Here is a 23612-nt window from a genome sequence, read left to right on the forward strand (position 1 = left end):
TTTTTAAAGATTTATTTATTTGAGAGAGAGCGAGCTAACATGAGCAGGGGGAGGGGCAGAGGGAGAGGAAGAGAAATCCTCAAGCAGACTCCCTGCTGAGCATGGAGTCCGACATAGGGCTTGATCCCAGAACACTGAGATCATGACCTGAGCCAAAATCAAGAGTCGGACACTTAATCGACTGAGCCACCCAGGTGCCCTACAACAGCAAGTAATTTTAAGAAAGCTGAGGTCTTCACGATTAGGGAACTAACTACTTAAAAAGAAGACCTATGGAAGGGAAATAGAAATGGAAAATAGATTCAGGATAGCTAAATAGTCTTTTCAGGAAATGCGAGTCATCTTTTAAAAGCCATGATCTTCATGCCATTTCCCATAGTCCAAAATAAGTTCCTCTTGATTCTCAAACTCACTGTACACCACTGGATGATTTTGCAAGATGCACCCTCCATCCCCCCCAAAATGCTCTTCTTAATTTCTCTTTATTTTTTAAAAATTTCTAATTAAGTGATGTGATTGTGAGGGGAAACTAAGTATGTGGGACTGCAAGGATCTTTCCCTTCATCCAATCAATTGTATTTGGTGAGGTACTAAAAATCTCTTGGCTATAGATAGTCAAGAACCATGGTAAGACCCACAAATCTGGGCCCTAAATAGAATAAGTGCTTGACCCTAATACATATTAGATTAGAAAAGCCACAGTAATATGTGCATGTGCCTTGCTGGATTGGGAAATTTATTTGCATTTTGAGCTTTCATTATTTTCCTAAACACTGGAATAGTCTGATTTTTTTCCCCTCTACCTATATTTTATTGTTTTCAAATCAAAATTAGCTCATTTCTTCTAGCTAGAAGAATAAGGCAGTAATTTGTATATGTAGAACTATCATCTTGCTCTTGCTTTTTAAGCAGTTGAACTACATTAAAATGATATGAGTTTGCTTCTTGTCAAGAGATTAGAATAATAACACAACTGAATTTGAGAATATCCATTCCATTTGCACAGAAGATACTAATGCTGGGGTGCTTGGGTGGCTCGGCTAAGCATCTGCCTTTGGCACAGGTCATGATCTCAGGGTCCTGGGGTCAAGCCCCACATTGAGCCCCACACTGGGCTGTCTGCTCAGTAGGGAGCCTGCTTCTCCCTCTCCCTCTGCCACTCCCCTTGCTTGTGCTCTCTTGCTTTCTCTCAAATAAATAAATAAAAATCTTTAAAAAAAAGATACTATTGATAGTGCATTTTTAAATGTTGTATAGAGATTTGGACTCATTACTTTGTTATGTTAAAAATCTACAAGCATCTGTTAATTATGTTAGCAAAATCATCTACAAAACTACAGAAACCAGTGTGTGGGCAGCATCCTTCTGGATGTTTTGATGCTCTCTGGTACCAGTTAGCTCTGAACCTTGTTTAAAATTATAAAAAATGTGCTTTTAAAGTATATATTAAAGTAAAGAGATTTTACAAGTTTACTTTTTAACTCAATTTTTAAAAAAAATTTACATTTAGAAAACAGTTGCATAAGTATGCAAAGAAGTATGCAAGAGGGATCCTTGTTCATTGCAACATCATTGATAAGAGCAAAAAAACTGAAAATAACTTAATATCTATCAGCAAAAGACAATTACATTATGGTATTATAGATGAATACTATGCAGCCATTAAACATTATGTATATCTATATTTATTAACTTAGGGAAATGTCCAAGGTATGTTGTTTGGGAGTGGGTAATAAAGTAGTGTGTGTAGTATAAGCAACTTTAAGGTTAAAAAAAGAAGTATCTGAGTATATATGCATAGATAAGAGTCAGCAAGAGTAGCGATCAGAATTTCTTTTTTTTTTTTTTTAAAGATTTTGTTTATTTATTTGACAGAGAGAGATACACAGCGAGAGAGAGAACACAAGCGGGGGGAGTGGGAGAGGGAGAAAGCAGGCTTCCCGCAGAGCAGGGAGCCCGATGCGGGGCTCGATCCCAGGACTCTGGGATCATGACCTGAGCCGAAGGCAGACGCTTAACGACTGAGCCACCCAGGCGCCACCGCGATCAGAATTTCAATGGTCATTATTCTAATTAGTACAGAATTAGAGGTGATCTTTTTTTTTTTTTTTTAAGATTTTATTTATTTATTTGACAGAGAGAGACACAGCGAGAGAGGGAACACAAGCAGGGGGAGTAGGAGAGGGAGAAGCAGGCTCTCCGCTGGGCAGGGAGCTGGATGCGGGGCTCGATCCCAGGACCCTAGGACCATGACCTGAGCTGAAGGCAGACGCTTAACAACTGAGCCACCCAGGCACCCCTGATCTTTTTTTATATATACTTTTCTAGATATTTTGAATTTTTGCAAAAAATGAGTTATTCTAGTAATAATGAAATAAATAATGCTTTTCTTTTCTTTTACAGGAGATAAAATAGTTAACCATTCAGTATCATTTCAGAATTTAGAATCATTTTTACCTTCTACCAATATATATTTTTTATTTAGGATTTCCTAAGAAGCTGACTTCGGGAGAGTTAACTAAACTTTTTGACCTTTACTTTTTTTTTTTTTTTAACAAAGTAAGAATTAAAATGGTTTCTGATCTATAAAGTAAGGTTATTATGAAGATTAATTGAAACAATGCCCATATAAAACAACTACTACACAAATGGAACGAGGAGCTTGGAAGTGGTATTAGACTGTCAAATATAAAGGGAATTGTTTTCATGTTCACCATCTTCTCTTCTTGCCCCTTTTCAAGGAAATAAGTGTCTCTGGATCACCTCACCAAATACATATAGGGATATTTATATTTACCCAAATTTTTAAAATAATTGTTTTCTCTCTGCATATTTTTTTAAAGGAGTTTGTGCAGTTAATGGTCTGTTATATGTAGTTGGCGGGGATGATGGTTCCTGTAACTTGGCATCTGTAGAATATTATAATCCAACAACTGATAAATGGACAGTTGTGTCATCTTGTATGAGCACAGGGAGAAGTTACGCAGGTAATAATTGTCTAATTTTCTTACGGTCTTCTATTAAATGAAAAAATTATGTCATGATTTTTATATTAATGTTCTAGGGAGAATTTTCTCAAAGTAATTTCTTATTCTCAAAATAATTAATATTGGATGTATATATTTTAAAATAAAGCACTGGTATTGTTTTGTCATTCTACAGTCATTTGAATTCAAAATCCCAAACCTTTCTGGTGCAGAATCGTATAATAAAACTTAATATGGCTAAAATCTGTATGGAGTAGAGTGGAGTTTACTATGTGGCAAGGCTTTCATTACTCAGATATCCAAAACATAGGACTACTACAACATCTCCCCTGGCAGGGTGCCATGTGACAGTACTATAGTGAGACTGTGGAGTAATTTTTCTTAAGCATAGCACTGGGTGAATGATAAAATACCATTTTGGGTCCATTCTCTTAGTAAGAGAAAGAGTAATAATCTTTAATGACTATAATGATGAGTCTTTAAAGTTGTATGTTGCATATTATTCTGATGATAGATACATATGTATATTGCTTTAAATTCTAATATTCATTCTAATATTGACCCAGGAGTGGAGATTAAAGAGTTTATACTAATTAGCCATCACTGTTATTTATGTATCATCCAAAACAACACCTAATAGAAGAACTATATACAGTAGGCTCCAAGAATAACATGGCACAAAATTAGGTGAAATTTTTTAATAGCTTTTTATTGAGATATAACTGACAATAGAATAGTGTATATTTAAAGTGTACAGTTTTATTAGTTTTGACATATGTATATACCCATGAACCCATCATCACAATCAAGATAATGAAAATATCCATCACCCCCAAAAGTTTCTTGTGTCCCTTTGAGTATTAGGTGAATTTTGGTATTTCCTAAGTAAAATTATTTTCTCTTAATTATAACCATAAAGAGCAAAAGAGTAGTTCTGGATTAAGTAGTCTCATGTAGTTCTGGTCCATAACTGAGTAGAGATTTCACTGTCATTTAGATTAAAATGATAGTAGTATTCAAGTTGAAGAAAGAGATCTTGAAACACCATGATTCGTTCAGTCCCTATTGTTTCAGTAATAAAGAATTCACTCTTTTCTCAGACGTACAGAATGCTGCCTGTGACTTCTGTTTTATTTCTTTCTTTGCTCAGGGGTCACAGTTATTGATAAACCATTATGAGCCAGAAGGACATTTTTGGCATATTTATACATGAGAAGCAGGCTTCACCAAGTATTTCTGAAGCGACTCAGAGTCTAGCACTTCTCCACTTGTGGCTGCTCTTTAAGTCTCAGCAGAAGATCAGATCGGCTGCCTTAATAGGCCTCAGATACTGAAGATTATTTTTGGTAGAAGCACTGCATAGGCTTTTTCTGCAATGAGCAGCAGCTGACTGAATTTTAATAAGAAACCGGGACTACAGTACTTATTCTGTAGTCTTTAGACAACAGTTGCTTTCTTAAAGACTAGTTCTTACCAACCTCAAATGACTATGGATTATTTTGTGAAGGACGATAAAGTAATGTGTTCTTGTAAAATTAAATTTTATCTTTATTCCTTCTCCTGAAAATCTGTATACACAGGAACTGAAAATCTTTGAACAGGTATTAAAATCTGTGTAAGTATACAAAGTAGCTGAGGAATAAAACTGTTTGCTTTTATAAAATATCTTTGATTACATGAGTATAATAAATTGTGTGCATATAAATGTGTGTCTATATGCTTTCCTTTAAATATGTTTGAAAAGATGTTTGAAACTTGATTATACTATTTATAATTGGCACAGTACTTTGAATTATGCCAGTACTACATTGTAAAACAGAGTTGTATTTTTTGATATTTAACAATGCTTAACACTTTAAAATGCCACTTCTGAGGAATGAACATGGTGTAACACACTTAAATATGTGTGATGCCAAACTTTTTTAAATAAAATATAAATTATGCTTATTTATTATTTTCTTTAGTTTAATCTTGGTCATGTTTTGGTGTGTATTTTTTATTTTTTTCTTAAAGTAACACTTTGGCATGAACATTACTACAGGTTTTTGATGAATATAATGAATGTATGGAATTCAACTGAATTTGCATGGTCTTAAGAATTTTTTCTGTGTGTATAAATTTAGCTGCTATTAACAGAAGAGAGAATTTTCTGTGAGTAGCCATGTGTGTTGATCAAATACAGTTTTTCTGAGATCTTCAATTAATCTCACTTTAAAATGACCAAAACATGTCTTTCTTGAATATCTTTGAATAAAAGTTTGTATATTATTTGTTTCACATTGTCCTTGATTTTTATCTATTTAGTTTCATATTAAAAAGTTGCCTGTTTTGTTTTTCTGTTCTTTTTTAAAATTTGCATTTTCTAACTTCACAAATCAGTATTTTTAACTTGTTGCCAAAGGAACCTAAAAGGCAAGTCTGTTATAAGTAACTGAAGTCGTTGAAAATTGTGATCAAAGAAAAAGTTATCTCAACCATCAGAGAAAAATCTCCCAAGTATTGGTGAAATTTCAAGTTTTTATATTCCTCTGTCTCTAATACGAGCCCAAGATGACAATAAAACAAATAGCAAAGGACCAAAAATTAAGTCAAAGAAAAAATACCTACTCCAGAGCAACTGAGAAATAAATTGTGGTTTTGATACTAAATCAAAGGAATTGAGGGGATGGGAGTAGAGGAGTGGGATGGACAGCTTAGGTTGTGGACCCTGAGAGGGTGCAGAGGGGGGAGGGATGAGAAGGAGAAAGTGTGATGGGATATGGTGGCTATGCCTCAGAAGAGGAGTTAACTCATGAACAGAAGTTTAGCCAGAACAATCGATAATCAAGAGCAAGAATTATACCTATGATAAAATTTCCATTTAGTTTAACAGAGTACTGAAATTTAAACATAAAACCATACTTAATACTTACTTGAACTTTTAATTATAAATGGAAATATAAGGAATTTAATCAGAAAAAGAAAAAGCCTCTGCTTACCTTATGAAAGAATGAATTTCTGGGGCGCCTGGGTGGCCCAGTCGTTAAGCGGCTGCCTTTGGCTCAGGTCATGATTTCAGGGTCCTGGGATCAAGCCCCGCATCGGGCTCCCCGCATCGGGCTCCCTGCTCCGCAGGAAGCCTGCTTCTCCCTCTCCCACTCCCCCTGCTTGTGTTCCCTCTCTCACTGTCTCTCTCTCTGTCAAATAAATAAATAAAATCTTTAAAAAAAAAAAAAAGAATGAATTTATGCTTCAGTGTGACTCCAAGCACATCCACTGTCAACAAACATGTTGAGGATCTAATGAACTTGGAGCACTATTAGCTGTTTTGGTGGCATCAAGGAAAATGTGTCATTATCTTTCCTGATCATTTCCAAACACTAATATTCTATGAAACCTCTGTGAATTATCAATTAAAGATTTATCAAAAAAATTTTTAAGCTTTTCTTGAAATGCAATCTATTAAGGTTATAAAGTCTTAGATACTTAGCATGTCAAGTACCTCTTTGTCTTTACTTCCTTCAGAGCTTTAATAGCTAGACTATAAACTAGTTTGCCAAGGTTTGTCAGTAGGTAGATTCATAACTATGTTTTCAGAAGCTTTGGATATACCCTGGTCCCCCATACCCCTCTGTCTTTCCAGTTTGGAACGCCCCACCTTTAAAAAAGGCATATAGAAGTAGTCCTGGCTTGTTCTATTATTGTATGATAAATAGAGATCAGAAGTTGAGGCAGAGAGGCATTTTAGAAATCCTGCCAAGGAAACAGCACCAGGTTTGAGTAGCGTTCAAGGCTAGATTTGGGTACCTGCATTGTGAAGCAACTCTGCTGCCTGCTTTGCTTGGATCTGTGCCTTGTTGGCCAAAAGCAATGGTGGCTATGGTTAAGGTGGATGATGTGTATACTGCTAGGAGACTTTGACTTCCCTTCCTTTTCCTTGTGGACTCTGGCATATGATTCCTGGTTTTTATTCTCCCTTATAGCATGGGGACCTGGGTATTTATAATCTCAGCTGCTGATGGGTTATGAAATTTCTTCTTTAATAGATACAAGGACAGCATAATATTACACCGTGATGTGCTAAACAAGCCTGCCCTTTGTTTCAGTTTGATCTTGAGCAAATTGCCTCCTTCTGACTTGTATGGCAGTCAGTGCCTCATTTTGGAGAAGAGGTTACATGGGAGAGTGGAATCACACTTTGAATCAAGACTCTGGGGTTCCAACCTGGCTTCATGTCTCCAAGGAAAAAAGCAGTGTGTGTACTGGAAAATCTATGGGCATAAGAATTAGAAGGCTCTGAATTTGCATCCCCCCCCCATTAGCTGCTAGCTGTGACTTTAAACATGTTACTTAACCCCTGACCCTTATCTTTCTGCTCTAAAATAACAACAGTAGTGCCTGCATCACAAGATTATTGTGGAATTTGAAAGAAATGATGTATGTGAATATGCCTGGAATACAGAGGACCCTCAATAAATTACCACTTTTGTTACTGTTCTCTGAACCCCCCCCCCCCATTTCTTTATTGTAGGGAAATAAGTGAGTTGAGCTGCCATATCTGTATTTCCTTTCAGCTCTAAATATCCAAGACTTAAAATAGTAATTTGACCCCTCCAATACATACACCTGCTCTGATTTAGAAAATATATCTACTGTGGTAGGACTCCCAAGTCTGAAATGAAAACCAACATTTACTGAGCACTTGCTGTATTCCAGGTACTATGCAAATGGCCTTACATAAATACTATTTACCATCCTAACAAACTTTTTTACAGAGGTACTAGATAAAACTTTGAGGTTAGCACACTGCTAATTGACAAAGCCTGGTAAATCTGACCCCGTAGTGCATGTTCTTCACAGTACTGGAGAAGGTGCAGCAGGTTTGGGCAGATGGAAAAGCGGACTGCAGATGCAGTCACACGCACAACCTCAGCCAGTAAGGGGGGGAGCTCTGGAGCTGGTGAGGGGCTCATCCTGCATCAACCAGTCACTGGACTCAGGCTGCCCCCTGGAGGGGGGGTGTGCCAGTGGGGAGAGGTGGCTCTCTTTGCCAACACTCAGTAGCTGAATGCCTGCTTCAGTCCTGAAGAAGGGGACCTGAGTGGTGCACCGCAGCATCCACTCCGGGACACCATTCACCTTCCTTCACAGGCCTCCTCTAAAGATAGGGCTCTGACCACCCAAAGGGCAGATCCCATTTCTTTTCATTTGATTTGACCTCACTGTCATGATACTTTACAGAGATGTCCTTGTCAGACATGGGACAGTTAGACGAGAGACATCCCTCAAGAGGGAACTGCCTCGAGCAGCTGACACCTGAATTGACAGGTGATGGGTGGCGGGGGAGACGGCTGATTATTTCAGGCAGAAAAACCAGTTTGAGCATAGCCCTGAGAGAACAGCATCCTGTTTCCTGAAACTACTGAATAGAAAGTGCCTTCGACTAGACCAAATGGTGCCTTCGTGCGAACTTTTAGAAGGCACTCTTAGGTTTAAATTCGTATATTATTACACCATCTGTACACGCTACCCTTATTCCCTTGTACACAAGTATTTTAGTGTTGAGAGATGGCTGAGATGAGGCCAGGGCAGTAGACAAGTTGCAAGTGTGCCAAATCCTCTGTGCCCCTCCACCCCCGGGCTTCTGGAGCTCCCTGTTTCCCTGTGGACTACACCACCTGGGCGTTCTCGCCGCCCACGCACTACTGGCCAGGTCAAGGCCTTAACCCCCCTCAGGGGAGCAGCCATCTGCCATCTGTTATGTCAAATCATTTTCTAAACTTTTCCTAGCTTCGATTTTCTCATCTGCAAAATGGGGATAATGATAACTAACTCTCTAGATGATCGCAGGAAATATACTGCAATGGAAATTCCCCATCTTCCATATATATAGTTTATTAAAGGATACTGGGGCTGGGGAAGCAAGGCCGGAGAAAGATCTAAATCCCAGGTACACCAGAGAAAGGCGGAGCTATCTGTAAACACAAAACAGTCAAACTGCATTTATACTATTCTCTTCCCAGGTTTTGGCGAAGCGAATGCTACACAAATCACATCTTAAAGTCGCGGGGAGGACGGCCTGGTACCCTCTTACCGGGACAGCGCTGGCGCGGCAGGAACCACGAAGGAACCCAGGTTGCCAAGGCAACTCCTTGCGGCGGCCCACACGTAGTGGCCGTCCGAGCCCGCCCCCTCACGCCGTCACGCGTCCTCGCGCTTCCCCGCCTCTAGGCGCGCTGCGCCGCTGGCTACTGGCTAGACGTCTCGGTCTCACTATCCTCACTCCATCCGCGGAGCCAATGGCTGAGATGGCCAGGGATTCGTTCACGCGAGTCACACGATGCCAGCAACCTCAAGGACCAATCACAGCGCTGAGAAGGCGGGTTGTGAGCCCTCACAAGCCAATAAGGGCAAAAAGAAGACGGCCCTGCGCTTTTGGCTCCACCCCCGACGCTGAGAGGCAGGTTCCGAGGCTGCAGCACCTGGCCGAACCTGGGTGACGGTGGCCCGCAGTTCCCGCGCGGTCGTCCAGGTGAGGGGGCTGGAAGAGACTCGGGTAGGTCAGGAAGCGGGAGTGGCTGGCTCCGGCCAGCTGCTCCGTGGTGTTGAGGGGAGCGGGGTCCGGCGTGGATGCGCGCTCGGGGCCCCAGTGCCGGATGTGAGGACCGCGGGCAAGGGGAACAGGTGAAAGCGGTATGAAATCTGAAATGATGGAATTGGGCTGGGGCATATTTCTTGCCCTCTAAGAGTTTTATAGTCATCGAAGACGGGAGATATTAGGAGATAGTTAACAGCACAGGGTGAAGGAGTGATGACAGTTTTACAAAAACGGAAGCACTACCGGGGAGGTAAGATCTGCTGTGTTTGTGCAGTGGACGTGGTGTGGTTGGGAAGAGCGTCTGAGAGGAGGTTACTGAAGGATGAGTAGGAGTTGGGTGTTACCGGCAAAGGATGAATGCTGTGTCCGTTACACCTGAAATATAAGAATATGGCGAGGTGGGAGATGCGAGAGATGGAGAGTGGAGGCGGCCTGGCAGGGCCGGTTTTGCATCGCTGAGGGCCTTGGTCTTTGTCTTTCAGGGAGGCACACCCTTGAAATTTGTTTAAAGAAGGGGGTTAACTCCCCTGTTTAGATAATATCCTGGCATTGTATCGCTTCAGGAGGGCAAGCTTAGAGATTGGGCAACTCCAGCAAATGAGGAAACTTCTGCAGTCCAGGCTCAACTAAGGTATAGGGCCAAAGGACAGACACTGGCTGACCCTCCTCGGACAGCTAAACTTCACGGTTTCTCAGAGAATCCACGGGTAACTAATTTTTTTCTGAGGATAGAGCAGGCTTTCAGTCAATCAGGTTGCACAAGGATGAGAAAAGGAAAAGAAAATTCACTCTTTATTTCTCCTCCCCCTCCTCCTTAATTCCTAGTTTTTGTTTTGGTTCATTTGGCAAAGGTGTATCCACTTTCTTTTCTTGTGTTGGGAGAGTAAACTCCTGAATGTTAATTAAACCAAGTATTTCTAAATTGAGCGGGAGTTTGAAGGCTTAGGCAGCAGAGACAGGAGAGACTTAGAACACTCCTTCAGAAATGACTAAATAGGTGATGGTGCAATTCACCAAATTAGAGGTTAAAGAAGGTAGAGTATTTGGGCAGGGTTGCAGGGAGCAGTTGCTGAACTTTTGGACATGTTGAGTTTGATGGGCTTCTGAACTGTCTGATTGGAGATGGCCGGTAGAGTTTTAGATAATCAGAACCTGGAGTTTAGGAGAGAGGGCTAGGGCTAGAAAGGTTGTGGATATCTGTATTTTTAAAACAGGAAATAGGGGCGCCTGGGTAGCTCGGTCAATAAGCGTCTGCCTTCGGCTCAGGTCATGATCCCAGGGTCCTGGGATCGAGCCCCGCATCGGGCTCCCTACTCGGCGGGAAGCCTGCTTCTCCCTCTCCCACTCCCCTGCTTGTGTTCCCTCTCTCGGTGTGTCTCTGTCAAATAAATAAATAAAATCTAAAACAAAATAAAAATAAAACAGGAAATAGTTACTATCACTCTGGGTACTCTGAAATAGTTAGAAAGGAGTAAGGAAAGCATTCTTGGGAAACTAGCCTCAATTCTCAGGTCTTCCTTTCTCAAAAGCTGTAGCACAAAAATACTAAATCAGAAAGTGCTGTCTTTCTGGCCTCCTGGTTGAGTCTTTGGATCTGTTGTGCCCTCTACTCAAAACATTCCCTGTTCCTCCCACCCACCCAACCCTACTTTACACTTTTTTAATCAGGTCACCTCCCCCTTAGCTCCAGGTCTCAGTTTAGATGGCATCTTTCTTTAAGAACTCTTTCCTGGTCCTCTGTGTTCTAGCACTCTATACTTCCAACCCGTTATTGTTCTTATCACATAATTTTATGACAGTCTGGTTATTGCTTTGTATTCCTCTTTAGAGTTTGTATTTTGAAGTCAGGGGTGAGGACAGCAGCTAGCACGGTAGCTGCACATAGTAGCGCAAATTAAATCAGAGTGAATACATGTGAATCCCAAGAACCAAGGAAGGAGAGTATTTTAAGGAGAGAAGTAGCAAATCTTCAGATTGGTCAAATAAAATCAAAGAATGTTTGTCGGATTTGGCAGCTAGGAGATCCTTAGTGATTATATTAGTAAGAGTAAATTCAGTGCAGTGGTGAGCACAGAAAGCAGATTGTAAAAGCTGGAGAGTAAATGGGAAATGTGAAAATGAAGACAGCCTGTATAGAATAATCTTTAAGGAGCCTTGGGAAAGCTGTAGGAATTATTCCCTTTTTACTATAATATTTACTGTGTGCTTTATTATTTCTGATTACAGTAGAGCATAAGGGATGAGTGCATAGGCTCCCCCACTTAGTATTTTTGTAACTTGGGTTACAAAAGTTGTTTACTCTTTCTAAACCTCAGTTTTTCGATTATAAAATAGAGATGATAAAATTACCTACTTCATGAAGGTATGGTAAGGATTAAAGTCTTTAATATAGAGAGAGCATACAGAACTCTTAAAACACAGTTCCTGGCATATAAGAAGTGCCCCAAATTCTTAGCTTCTTGTAGCTACTATGTGTAAGGTCCTATGTTAAGTACTTAACATTAGGTCTTGGACCCATTAGAACTATTGTTTTTCTTTTTTCAGCTTTATCGAGGTATAATTGACAGGTAAAATTGTAAGATATTTAAAGTGCTCATTGTGGTGATTTAATATATATATACCTTGTGAAAAGATCCCCACCATCTAGTTACTATTGTTATTCTGTGCATTTTGCAGATGATAAAACTGAGGCTCAGAGAGGTTATATAACTTGCTCAAGGTCACACAGCTAGTAAGTGGTGTTCATTCAACATTGCCAAATTTGGTAATGACCTCATGAAAAATGAGGATTGGAATGACTGTTTTACCTTGCAAGTTAGAAGACTGAAGATACCTTGGTGTTAGCGGGAGCTAGATTGTAAGTAGATGAGTGAGTTGTATGGGTAAGAGGAAAGCAGAGGGAGACTTTTTGTTGATTTCTCCCTAGAGAAAGAAGCTGGTTCAAAGAAAAAGAAGAGGGACAGTGGCTTGGGGAAGAGGAGATACAGGTTAGGAAAACTTTGCACTAGAAATGAAGACTTGAGTATGTTTTTAAACTTGAGGGGATGGACTTAGTGAAGAGGGAAGAACGAAAGATGAGAAAGAGTAAGTGACAGGTTCTCAGGTAAAATAAGAACAGAAGACTGGTCACTCTCAGAGAGGGGGAGCGAGAAAAGAGGAATTTTGAGGTTGGGATGGCCCAGGATGTAACTGTAGCTTCCATAGTATAAGTCATTGAGAATGAGTAGGACAAAAAAATAAGGCTGCAGAGTGAATTCAGAGACCTGAGGAAGCTGGCTAAGTAAGCTTCCCAGACCCTCCATGAGGAACTGGTCAGAGGTCAGTATGGGAAGTGGGGCATTTTAAGCACTATTAAGAATGCTTCTGAGGCATTTTGTTTTTAAAGTAGTGTATCATAATTAATAAATTAGGAACAACAGTGAACATTTTTAGGAAAATGACACTCTTTATAAACTTTTATTTTTTGATTTGGTGACGTATTATGCTTATTTGTTGTATAGATAAAGCATACTCATGAGAAAATTATAATTGTAAGAAGGTATAAAATGGAAAGAAATTTTTCTCCTCTCCTCCATTACTGCTGCCCCCCCACCCCGGCTGTGCACATATGAAAATGAGAGCATCTATTACCTCTTGATCTCTTTTCCCTAAAGGTCATCACTCTCAGTTGTTCCCTGGATATCCTTCCATACATTTTGTGTGTGACTCTGTGTGTGTGTGTCTGTGTCCGCCTGTCCATAGGCATGAAAGTGCACAATATATAACCTTTTCACAAAAACAAAAGGGGGGGTGCTCCTGTTATGTGCATTATTCTACAACTTGCTGTTTCACTTAACATTGTATCTTGGACATCTTTCTTTGTGGAACATAGAGATTTTCCTGTTCTTTTAAGTGGCTGTATAATTGTCTATGGAAGGACTTAGGGTTTATTTAACTCCTTTCTTGTTGATGGACTTATTGTTTTTCTTTTTTCTTTGTTTTTGCTGCTATAAGCAATGCTTCTTTCAGTCTTAGTGTGCCTGAGTGAGAAAATTGCTGGGTCAAAGGGTATATTTATTTTGAATTGTGACAAATATTGTGAATTTTTCTTCAAAGGCCTACTAATCCCTTCATCAACAATGTATAATGGTGTCTGTTTCCCCAAATTGTTACCCTTACCAGTACTCTGTCCTGAACACTGACACTTTTAAAGATTTTTGTTTTAGGGTGTATTTCTTTATTTGAGTCAAATGAACTTCTTATTTGTTTAGTGAACATTTGTATTTATTTTTCCGTGAACCCCTTGGGAATGGCCTTTGTCGTTTTTCTATTGGGTTTTTAGTCTTTTTCTTTTCAGCCTTTTGTCATAAGTGTTGGAAATATTTTTTCCAGTTTGTCATTTGATCTTTGAGTTTATTTATAATTGTCTATTTATCCCCCAATTAGAAGTATTTAATTTTTATGTAGTCTTACTTGGCAGACTTTTTCTTTATAGGGTTTTTGGTGTTTTTTTGTGATTTTTTGTTTGTTTCTGTTTTTTTGGTTTTAAATGACGCTCGAACGCCACTATTGGTAATTGAAATTACAAATTTTTCCATGGAGACCACATTGAAAAGTCTCTTTAAAGGTAGTTTGAAATTCTTTGTCCACTGTTGTTTAGATCCTGCTCTTGAAAGTTAACGTGTGGCTTTTATTTTTTATTTTTAAAAGATTTTATTTATTTATTTGACAGAGAGCACAAGCAGGGGGAGCGGCAGCACAGGGAGAGGGAGAAGCAGACTCCCCGCTGATCAGGGAGCCCAATGCAGGACTCCATCCCAGGACCCTGAGATCATGACCTGAGCTGAAGGCAGATGGTTAACCAAAGGCAGACGCTTAACTGACTGAGCCACCCAGGCGCCCCTGTTTATTTATTTGAGAGAGAGAGCGCGCATGCCCTCACCCAAGCCCTCACCCTCATAAGGGAGGGGGAGTAGCAGGGAGAGAGGGGCAGGGAGGGGGAAAGAATCTCAAGTGGACTCTGCCCTGCGGAATGGAGGCCGAGCAAGATCTCATGACCCTGAGATCATGACCTAAGCAGAAACTAAGAGTCCTTTAACTGATTGAGCCACCCAGGTGCCCCAACATGTGGCTGGCTGGCTGGCTGGCTGGCTTATTTATTTATTTATTTAAATTCAGTTAATTAACATAATGCATTATTTGTTTCAGGGGTACAGGTCTGGGATTCATCAGTCTTATGTAATACTTAGTGTTCATTACAACACCTACACTCCCCAATGTCCATTACCCAGTTACCCCATCCCTCCACCCCCTCCCTCCAGCAACCCGCACTTTGTTTCCTAAGATTAAGAGTCTCTTAAATCAATGTCTGCAAATGGACATGGTGATGATACCCAGTAGACTTTTTTTTTTAATCACATGTTTAGGATCTGAGAATTGGTACTTTAGTATTTGTGGTTTTTAAAATTATCAGAAGTTGAATTTTAAAAATTATTTTCTGGGAATTTCATTGTTTGGCTTACTTGGTTTGCTTGCTTGCTTATGTATTTATTTATTTTTACAGAATTCTAAGGCTTTCAGCAGAGATTTGAGAAATGGCAACAAATGAAAGTATCGGCATCTTTAGTTCAGCATCCTTGGCTGTGGAGTATGTAGATTCACTTTTACCTGAGAACCCTCTACAAGAACCATTTAAGAATGCTTGGAACTATATGCTGAATAATTACACAAAGTTCCAGATTGCAACATGGGGATCCTTGATAGTTCATGAGGTCCTTTATTTCTTGTTCTGTTTACCTGGATTTTTGTTTCAATTTATACCTTACATGAAAAAGTTCAAAATTCAAAAGGTGAGTGTGATGGACTTACAGTCAAATGTTATTATTCATGTTGAATATTTTAAAAGTAAATGTAACTTTGTTTTAAGAGAACCTAGATCAGGACTATCCAATAGATAGAGAAAGAAGGAACATATGTAATTTTACGTTTTCTGATAGAATACATAAAAAGGTATAAAGAAATAGGGACATTAGTTTTAATATTATATTTTATTTAACACAGTAAATTGAAATTATTATTTCAATAAGTAATCAGAATTTAGAAGTACTTAATGGGATGTTTTATGTTCATATTCTCACAATCAGTCTTTGAAATTGGGTGTTTTACATTAATTTTAGCCCATCTAAGTTTAGACTAGCCATATTTAAAGTGTTCTGTAGCCACATATTTCTAGTTCCTGCCACATTGGATAACCCTAGATCATTATTGATAATGTTTCAAAAATAATTTGTTAAATTGTGCTTTCAGTAGGTGTGACATTTATCTAATTTGGGTTTATAATCTTTAAACTAGCTGGAAAGAGAAGTTACAGGGATTTGTAGATACTTTGCAGTTCACTCCAACCCTTGATGTCTCAGCCACTAAGTGTATGTTTAATATGGTAAGATCTTGATCAGGGCTATTAAAGTTTTGTTTTTTCCTTAAATATATGATGTTGGTTCTGCAGGATTCATGTCATCCCAAATGAGGAAGTCATGATGCTCCCAGATTCTAGGTATTTGCTTCAATGCACTAAGTTCCTTGAGATTCCCACCGTGCGTGACAAAGTGTTGAGGTAGACACAGTGCCTCTTCTTAGTTGTAGTCATGGGGAAAATAGCTCTACCACTGTGAAGACTAGAGCTTGACAGGGTGCCCGGAACAGAATCTGGACTAGCTTATCAGAGATGATTTATCAGCACTTGGCAAAGCCATGGTAGTGTCTAATATTTGCTGTTTACTTTTCTAAAAAGTCATGCCAAACTAAAACTCGGGGGCACATGGTCTATGTAGAAAGTGGACATCTTGAGAGCGTTCACCGTGGAGACTAATTTGTACTCACCAAGTACACATCAGGTGGCAGTCACCATGCACATTCTCTCCCATCAGTCTCTTAGCCCTGTTGCCTCTCCCAGTGAGTCTCACTTTAGGTGCTCACTCAGGTGTTGTTGTTGATCCTTTCTGGGGATAGTGCATGGGGTCAGGCCACTAGACTCTAAGCCAAAGGAGGGAGGAGCAAAAGGAAAAGGGGGAGGAAATAAAAAGGGACATGTCCAAAGGGGAGTATTCTGTTACCCTAAATTAAGGACAGAACTTCCAAAATGCTTTTTATAACAGGGCCTGCTTTGAAAGGCAGAATTCAGTTTGGATGTGTAAGTTCTCATGCATGTTTGGGGTGATTCTGGCTACAGTGTGTCACCCCTGTATTTGTTGATAGGGCTGATTCCTGGTGTGTCTGGCCAGGCCGGAGTATCCTTGTCCTCCTCCTCCCCTCTGCCCTTGACTCACTGGTCAGAGGTGGTAAATTTTCCAGAGAGAGGAAGGCCTTTTTCAGTCATGGCTTTATGCATGATTTTAAAATAAACTGTGGCAAAAGACAGTACAAGTAGTTGTCTAGTTGGTTACGGGTAGTTTTTTAAAGATTTTATTTATTTATCTGACAGAGCGAGAGAGCACAAGCAGGGGGAACAGTAGAGGGAGAGGGAGAAGCAGACTCCCTGCCAAGCAGGGAGCCCGATGTGGGGCTCGATCCCAGGACCCTGGGATCATGACCGAACCGAAGGCAGACGCTTAACCATCTGAGCCACCCAGGTGCCCTATAAACAGAAATTGAAAGGCTGGGTAGTGTGGCTTCACATTGCCTTGTCTTCCTTTGAGTTTCACAACTGTTAAAAATCCCTACTTTGAGCTTTTTTTTTTTTAAGATATTATTTATTTGTCAGAGAGAGAACATGAGCAGGGATAGGGGCAGAGGGAAGGGGAGAAGCAGACTCCTCACTGAGCAAGGAGTTGGACATGGGACTCGATCCCAGGACCCCAGGATCATGACCCCAGCCAAAGGCAGATGCTTAACCGACTGAGCCACGCAGGCAATCCTAACTGCAGCCCTTTAAATTGAATAAACTTAGGGTTTTTTTATATGGCTTGCTAAGCAAGTCGATATCCTGATGAGGTTTTTTTGAACATTTACTACATTGATATTACTTTTCTCGCTTTGGCTTTCATCTTTGAACATCGTTATCTGCGGGGCAGTAGCTCTCCATTCTTTGGGAACCACTGGACCCATTTCTGAAGTTCTTCCAGCTCAGCGAATTTATAATTCTGTCATCACATGTGAACAAAACTATGCTTATTTCTGGGAACAAGCACCGCTGAATGGCTGGCAGCATCGATTTCCCTTTGTAATAGAGGCTTCCGGTGCAGCCTGCAGGACTGCCGCGACAACTGGGAGAACCACCTGTGATCTTAGCCTAACACATTTCTGCTCTGAGAGTCCTGGCTGACAGAAGGGAATGATCTGTGGGCTGCAGAGACTGGACAGTTACTCTGTAGTGTTTCTTTGGTTTGTTTGAGATCATTAGCCTGGGCTTGTGTATTAACAGTTTCTTTACCTATTTAAACTAGTGATCACAGTTGTCAAGAAATTAGAAGGGGAGGAGGCTGTGATTCCTGGGCCTCAGTTACTGTCACATAGTCACTGTAATATAGAATTCACATCATAAGATTAATTAAATAATGTAGAATTACGATCACCTAGAAACATTACAGAAACGGTTAGGAATTCACTCTTAAGTATCAAGTCAAACTACTGATAGCAGAGGCTAATAGTAAATATTGTGATTTTTCTCCATAGGATAAACCAGAAACATGGGAAAACCAATGGAAATGTTTTAAAGTACTTCTCTTTAATCACTTTTGTATCCAGCTTCCTTTGATCTGTGGAACTTATTATTTTACAGAGTATTTTAATATACCTTATGATTGGGAAAGAATGCCAAGATGGTATGTAGATAAAGATTTGATTTTGATACTCAGTCATGGTTTATCGTCCAGTTAAAATACCCTTCATGTTTATCTTCTTCTTCATGTTTGTTCTAAACTTGAGAAGTAAATAAAATATAGAAAAGTAAGCCATAGTAGAAACTTAAAACGTTTCCATTTTTCTGTCTTCCTGTGTTTTAATGTAATATTTTATTGGAAAGTGACTTATGTATTTATTTATTTATTTTGGAAAGTGATTTCTTACATCAGAAGTTTCGGTAGCATCCTTTATATTATTTTATACAGATACACCCGCTTATACCAAGAAAAACTATATTACATTTTAAGTCTGAAATGAATAAAAAGAAAAGAGTAATTGTGAAGTTTATAAAAGTTGTGTCCATATAGACACAAATATATATTACCTGAGCACTAGTAGTTGTGTTCAAATAATATTTGTATTCAAGTATCTGCTCTTGACATAATCTGAATACAGATATACCAATATATAGGTGTATACTTTTTCTTTGTAATATATGTAATATAAAAGTTTTTGTGTATGTGTTTATTTGTATATAAAATGTTTTGCCCATTGCACTTATGTCCCTCTCTTTGGTGGAAAGAAGTGATGATTTTTACTATTGATAATCTCAGTTCAAGTCCCTCATCAGTCCTCATCAATATTACTCTTTTCCTAGAAGTTTTGGATTTTGTTTCTTAACTTTGATTTTATACATGTGAAATTTTTTTCAGTTTTTTTTTTTCTTTAAGTAGGCTCCATGCCCAACATTCAGCTTGAACTCATGACCCTGCAGTCAAGAGTTGCATGTTCTACTTACTGAGCCAGCCAGGCGCCCATGTACATGGCAGTTTTTAAAAAATGAACTAGAATTGGGATCGTGGCCAATCTCTTTAACCCTGCTGCAGGAGGCATTATAGAGCCACCTTGTACGTAGGAGTTGTGAGAGCTTGTTGCTATGTATCCAGGTTGGTCAAGCTGGTTAGTGGGTATTTGGTTTCATGTAATTCTCCAAACAGTGATCCCAAGTAAAAGTTTAGGTTGTTGAAGCAAAAGTTATTTTATACTCATTACAGTGTTTTCATCCTGAAGGTATCTGCTTTTGGCAAGATGCTTTGGCTGTGCAGTGATTGAGGATACCTGGCACTATTTCCTGCATAGGCTCTTACATCACAAAAGAATATATAAATATATTCATAAAGTTCATCATGAGTTTCAGGTATGTTAGAATTATTTTTAACACATTTTTTTCTATTAGAGGCAAAATGCTTTTTTAAAATCTTCTGAGGTTTTAAAAAAATTGTCAGTGATGTTTTTATTTCTTTCTCTTTGGCATGAACATGTTAAGAACATCACACACACACACACACACACACACAGCCAGTTCTATAAATTTGTTAAGAACATCACACACACACACACACACACACACACACAGCCAGTTCTATAAATTTTCAAGAAAAGTGTTACATGAAATAGTTCAGTCTCTCATTTGGGGCCAGACCACTATCCTGTCACAGTTGGTACTTGGCAGATTAATAGAGACCATAGTGATGTTAAGGTCATTTAAATTGGACCCCAAAACAATGAACCTTTCATCTTTAAATTTCTAAAACAATTACCGACTTGTTTGATGAACACATTTCCACCTCATTCTGACCCCCACAAAAACCGGTTTTATCAGAACTGCTTTGAATATACCTTTGTCAAACTGGTTTTGTCGATATGTTCTGCATTGGCCCTGATTACATGGTATGCTAAATCAAGTATCCCTTTCTAAGAAGCAGAACAAATTCAGAAGCATAAACCAAAATTAGAATTTAAGTCAATTGTTTAATGCCTTTATCTTTTTTTTATAGTTAATATTTTTATTGATGTTTGCTTGTTGAACCCAGTGAGTCATTCTTTTGACAAATTTTCCGGCGTCAGGAAGACAATTTGAATTTACAGTGTCAAATAAAGAATAATAGACAGATCATGAGCACTTTGAGGTATATAGGTTGGGCTCTGACTATTGCTCAAGATTAGGGAAACTCTGTGGGACTGTCTGTTCCAGAATTTCATTGATTCTTGCCCCTGGGGATGTGGGAATCTGGGAAGGGTTTGGCACATGTTTTCATACCCCTCCCATGTTCATCACCATAAAGAGGAGCACCCACTTAGCTCATCTTCTTTTTACTGGAAACCTTTGAAAGAAAATACAAGAATTCATATGTATCTGGGAAACAAAGGTTGCCAAATACATGTTCAGATTGTTAGACTATATTTGGAAGACTGAATAATTTTTTAATGCCTTTATCTTAAACCATCAAAGGCAGTTACTAAGATTCTATTAAGGACATCCCTAGACCTTTTGATGTTTGGTAGGGACAAAAAGATGTTTTTATTAAGAATTACTGTTATTTGTTATATATCTGTGGTTAGATATACTGTCATTACCTATAGAAACAATCTAATTTTATAAAACTGTATGCATAAATTAGAATATATGTATTTGTCACGGTTCTCCAGAGAAACAAAATCAGTAGGAGATACATACATACACACACACACACACACACAGATTTATTTTAAGGAACTGGCTCGTGATTGTGGGGCTTGGCAAGTCTGAATTGCGTAGGACAGACCAAGGACTGGAAATTCAAGCAGGGTTTCTCTATTGCAGTCGTGAGAATTCTTTCTTCCTCGTGAAACCTCAGTCTTTGCTTTTAAGGCCTTCAACTGGTTGGATAAAGCCCACTTGCATTATGGAGGGTAATCTCCCTTACTCAGAGTCTACTGATTAGTAGTCACATCTACAAAATACCTTCCTAGCCGTACGGTGTTTGACCAACCAAACAGTTGGGCACTGTAGCTTAGCTAAGCTGACACATAAAATTAACAGTCACAATATATTAAGGAATTCGTATTTATTTATTTTAGGCTCCATTTGGAATGGAAGCTGAATATGCACATCCCTTGGAAACTCTGATTCTTGGAACTGGATTTTTCATTGGAATCATGCTATTATGTGACCATGTCATTCTCCTTTGGGCATGGGTGACTATTCGTTTGATAGAAACTATTGATGTCCATAGGTGAGTTATGGTTTCTATTCAGGTGTAAGGTATCAAAATATAAAATATCTTTGTTTTCATGGTCATAAGATCATCTTTATTTCTAAGCAGACTAATAGGACAGATTAAATTGTAAAGGATGTCTCCTTCCTTCATTCTTTCCTTCCACTGTTGTCTTCTCCCTCCTGCCCTCTCAGCTTCCTGAGGAAGGGAGGGGCTGGGTGATTCAGAGCTGTACAGTTGTGGCTATCAGATTCTAGATTTGTTGTTGGAAATAAAGGAGGATACTCTAAAAGAATTGCTACATAGTGATTCTCAGGTTTAACCTTCTTAGTGCTTGATACTCATTTCATTTTACTTTTCCTAAAGGACATAGACTGTTACGGGCATTACAAACTGTGGTGAGAAAGCTCCTCTAAAGAAAAATAATTCTTGAAAATCTGTGTCTAAAGATTCATTACTATAACCCCCACTTTCATCCCCTGTTGTGTAATAATTAAATTCCATAGATCTTTCGAGGCTTTTATTTTAATTTCTTAAAATGGTTTCTAGAATATGTACCATTTTTCTGTGAGTTTTTGTCTTGTGTAAACCTGTCAGAAACAAAGTGACTTAGGTAAAGTGGAATATTATTTGAATTAGTTAACAGGCATATTACTATCAGTGAAAATGTCAGTTATTTAAAATGTATTTATTTCCTTAAGAATCTTTATCATTTTTATTTCAGTGGTTATGACATTCCTCTCAACCCTTTAAATCTGATCCCTTTCTATGCTGGTTCTCGGCATCATGATTTCCACCACATGAACTTCATCGGAAACTATGCTTCAACGTTTACATGGTGGGATAGAATTTTCGGAACAGACTCTCAATTTACTGCCTACAATGAAAAGATGAAGAAGATTGAGAAAAAGACTGAGTAAATATCTAAACCTTCCTGAACGTACACACTTTCCTGAATTGAAGCGAGTAGCTAACATTGCTTCTGCGGAGCAGAAATAAACAAGTGTCGTGGCTGCTAAGTGATACAAAGAACATTAACAACCTTTAATTATCTTCCTAGTGGGAACTTTTTCTACTTTACATAAAAGTTCTGTATGTGTAGAAATAAGTATATATTTAAGTACGATTTTCATAAGCAAGTTGTAAAGGCCATGTTGCTAACCTTACAGAAAGGTTTTAAGTAATGTAAGAAGTATTAATTTCTGTCTTTCCCCCAGTAATACCATAGGCCTGAAGTTGAAATTGGTCTTTAAAATCTTTTAAATATATAGTGGCCATTTCAGAAACTCTTAGTAGGGTGTTGGCCTCATGTTGAACTTTAAACATTTTTTAGAATTTGCCTAAACATCAAAGTATCATGGGTTGAACCATACCAACTGACAGTGAGTGAGGCTGCCGAATCAGGAATGGCCAGTACCAAGAACTTAACTCTTGTCCTGAGCCGACCGGTTTGGGGTGATTCTCTTTTTTTGAGAAGTCTTTTGTGATTGCACTGTACTACTGGTATCTATAAATTAAGGCATTTCTGAATTGTTGTAAGTGGAATATTTTAGTCTAAAGGTTTTCGGGTTACTTGAATTTTTTAAAAAATTGAGCTTTATTTCTGCTATTTACCCTTTCATTTTTGTATTTCAAGTTTTCATTATACTTAAAACTGTATCTTGAAACGTGAACTGACTTGCTGTATTTGCACTTTGAACTATTGAAATAAATGTGATTTTTTTGTCTGATGATCCAGTTTCCAATTTTGAACATCAGTTTTATTTTATTCTTATAAGGAAAAAGTACAGAAATCATTAAATTAAGTTTTGTAATAAAAGGAATAATTCTACTTTTTTTAAGTGCTTCATTTGCTGAACTTCTTGGGCAGTTTCAACATGTATTTATCAGGCTATGATTGTGGGGAGTTCCATTGACCTAGTATTGAGACAGCTCTTCTCTGGTTAGAAGATGCATGCTTTCTGTACAGAGGGGAGAATAGAGTTAAACTTTTTTTTTTTTTTAAGATTTTATTTATTTATTTGACAGAGAGAGAGAGAGATAGAGCAGGAACACAAGCAGGGGGAGTGGGAGAGGGAGAAGCAGGCTTCCCGCCGAGCAGGGAGCCCGATGCGGGACTCAATCCCAGGACTCTGGGATCATGACCTGAGCCAAAAGCAGACGCTTAACGACTGAGCCACCCAGGCGCCCCTA

At 38.8% G+C, this 23612-nt stretch overlaps 2 protein-coding genes across 7 annotated transcripts in view; both read left to right on the forward strand.

Moving 5' to 3' along the window:
• The window catches only part of KLHL2 (kelch like family member 2), a 101241-nt gene extending 95977 nt beyond the window's left edge, over nucleotides 1-5264 (forward strand). For all 4 annotated transcript variants that reach the window (XM_032413140.1, XM_032413141.1, XM_032413143.1 and 1 more), the window contains 2 exons: nucleotides 2844-2987; nucleotides 4138-5264. In XM_032413140.1, the coding sequence (XP_032269031.1) occupies nucleotides 2844-2987; nucleotides 4138-4166 (173 nt within the window). In that variant the 3' untranslated portion in view covers nucleotides 4167-5264. The remainder of the gene's footprint in view (nucleotides 1-2843; nucleotides 2988-4137) is intronic.
• Nucleotides 5265-9370: 4106 nt separating this feature from the next.
• Nucleotides 9371-23232, forward strand: MSMO1 (methylsterol monooxygenase 1). 3 transcript variants are annotated; one of them, XM_032413146.1, is made up of 6 exons: nucleotides 9371-9522; nucleotides 15107-15392; nucleotides 18214-18362; nucleotides 19453-19579; nucleotides 21283-21437; nucleotides 22144-23232. In XM_032413146.1, the coding sequence occupies exons 2-6, from the start codon at nucleotides 15138-15140 to the stop codon at nucleotides 22337-22339; spliced, it is 882 nt and encodes a 293-aa protein (XP_032269037.1). In that variant the 5' UTR covers nucleotides 9371-9522; nucleotides 15107-15137; the 3' UTR covers nucleotides 22340-23232. The 3 variants fall into 3 exon arrangements, with proteins under 3 accessions (XP_032269037.1, XP_032269036.1, XP_032269038.1); XM_032413145.1 differs by having other exon boundaries at nucleotides 9375-9498; nucleotides 22144-23230; XM_032413147.1 differs by lacking the exon at nucleotides 9371-9522 and adding an exon at nucleotides 9530-9814.
• The last annotated feature ends 380 nt before the right edge of the window (nucleotides 23233-23612 follow it).

Source organism: Phoca vitulina, unplaced genomic scaffold (assembly GCF_004348235.1).
Source record: "Phoca vitulina isolate PV1807 unplaced genomic scaffold, GSC_HSeal_1.0 scaffold14, whole genome shotgun sequence".
NCBI classification, from domain to species: Eukaryota; Metazoa; Chordata; class Mammalia; order Carnivora; family Phocidae; genus Phoca; species Phoca vitulina.

What these genes read in the sequence shown, in the direction of transcription:
- MSMO1 (XM_032413146.1), top strand. Translation starts at nt 15,138, where the DNA reads ATGGCAACAAATGAAAGTATCGGCATCTTTAGTTCAGCATCCTTGGCT. An exon ending in AAAAGTTCAAAATTCAAAAG is followed by an intron (nt 15,393 to 18,213) that starts GTGAGTGTGATG and finishes TTTTCTCCATAG; the next exon opens with GATAAACCAGAAACATGGGA. An exon ending in AAGTTCATCATGAGTTTCAG is followed by an intron (nt 19,580 to 21,282) that starts GTATGTTAGAAT and finishes TATTTATTTTAG; the next exon opens with GCTCCATTTGGAATGGAAGC.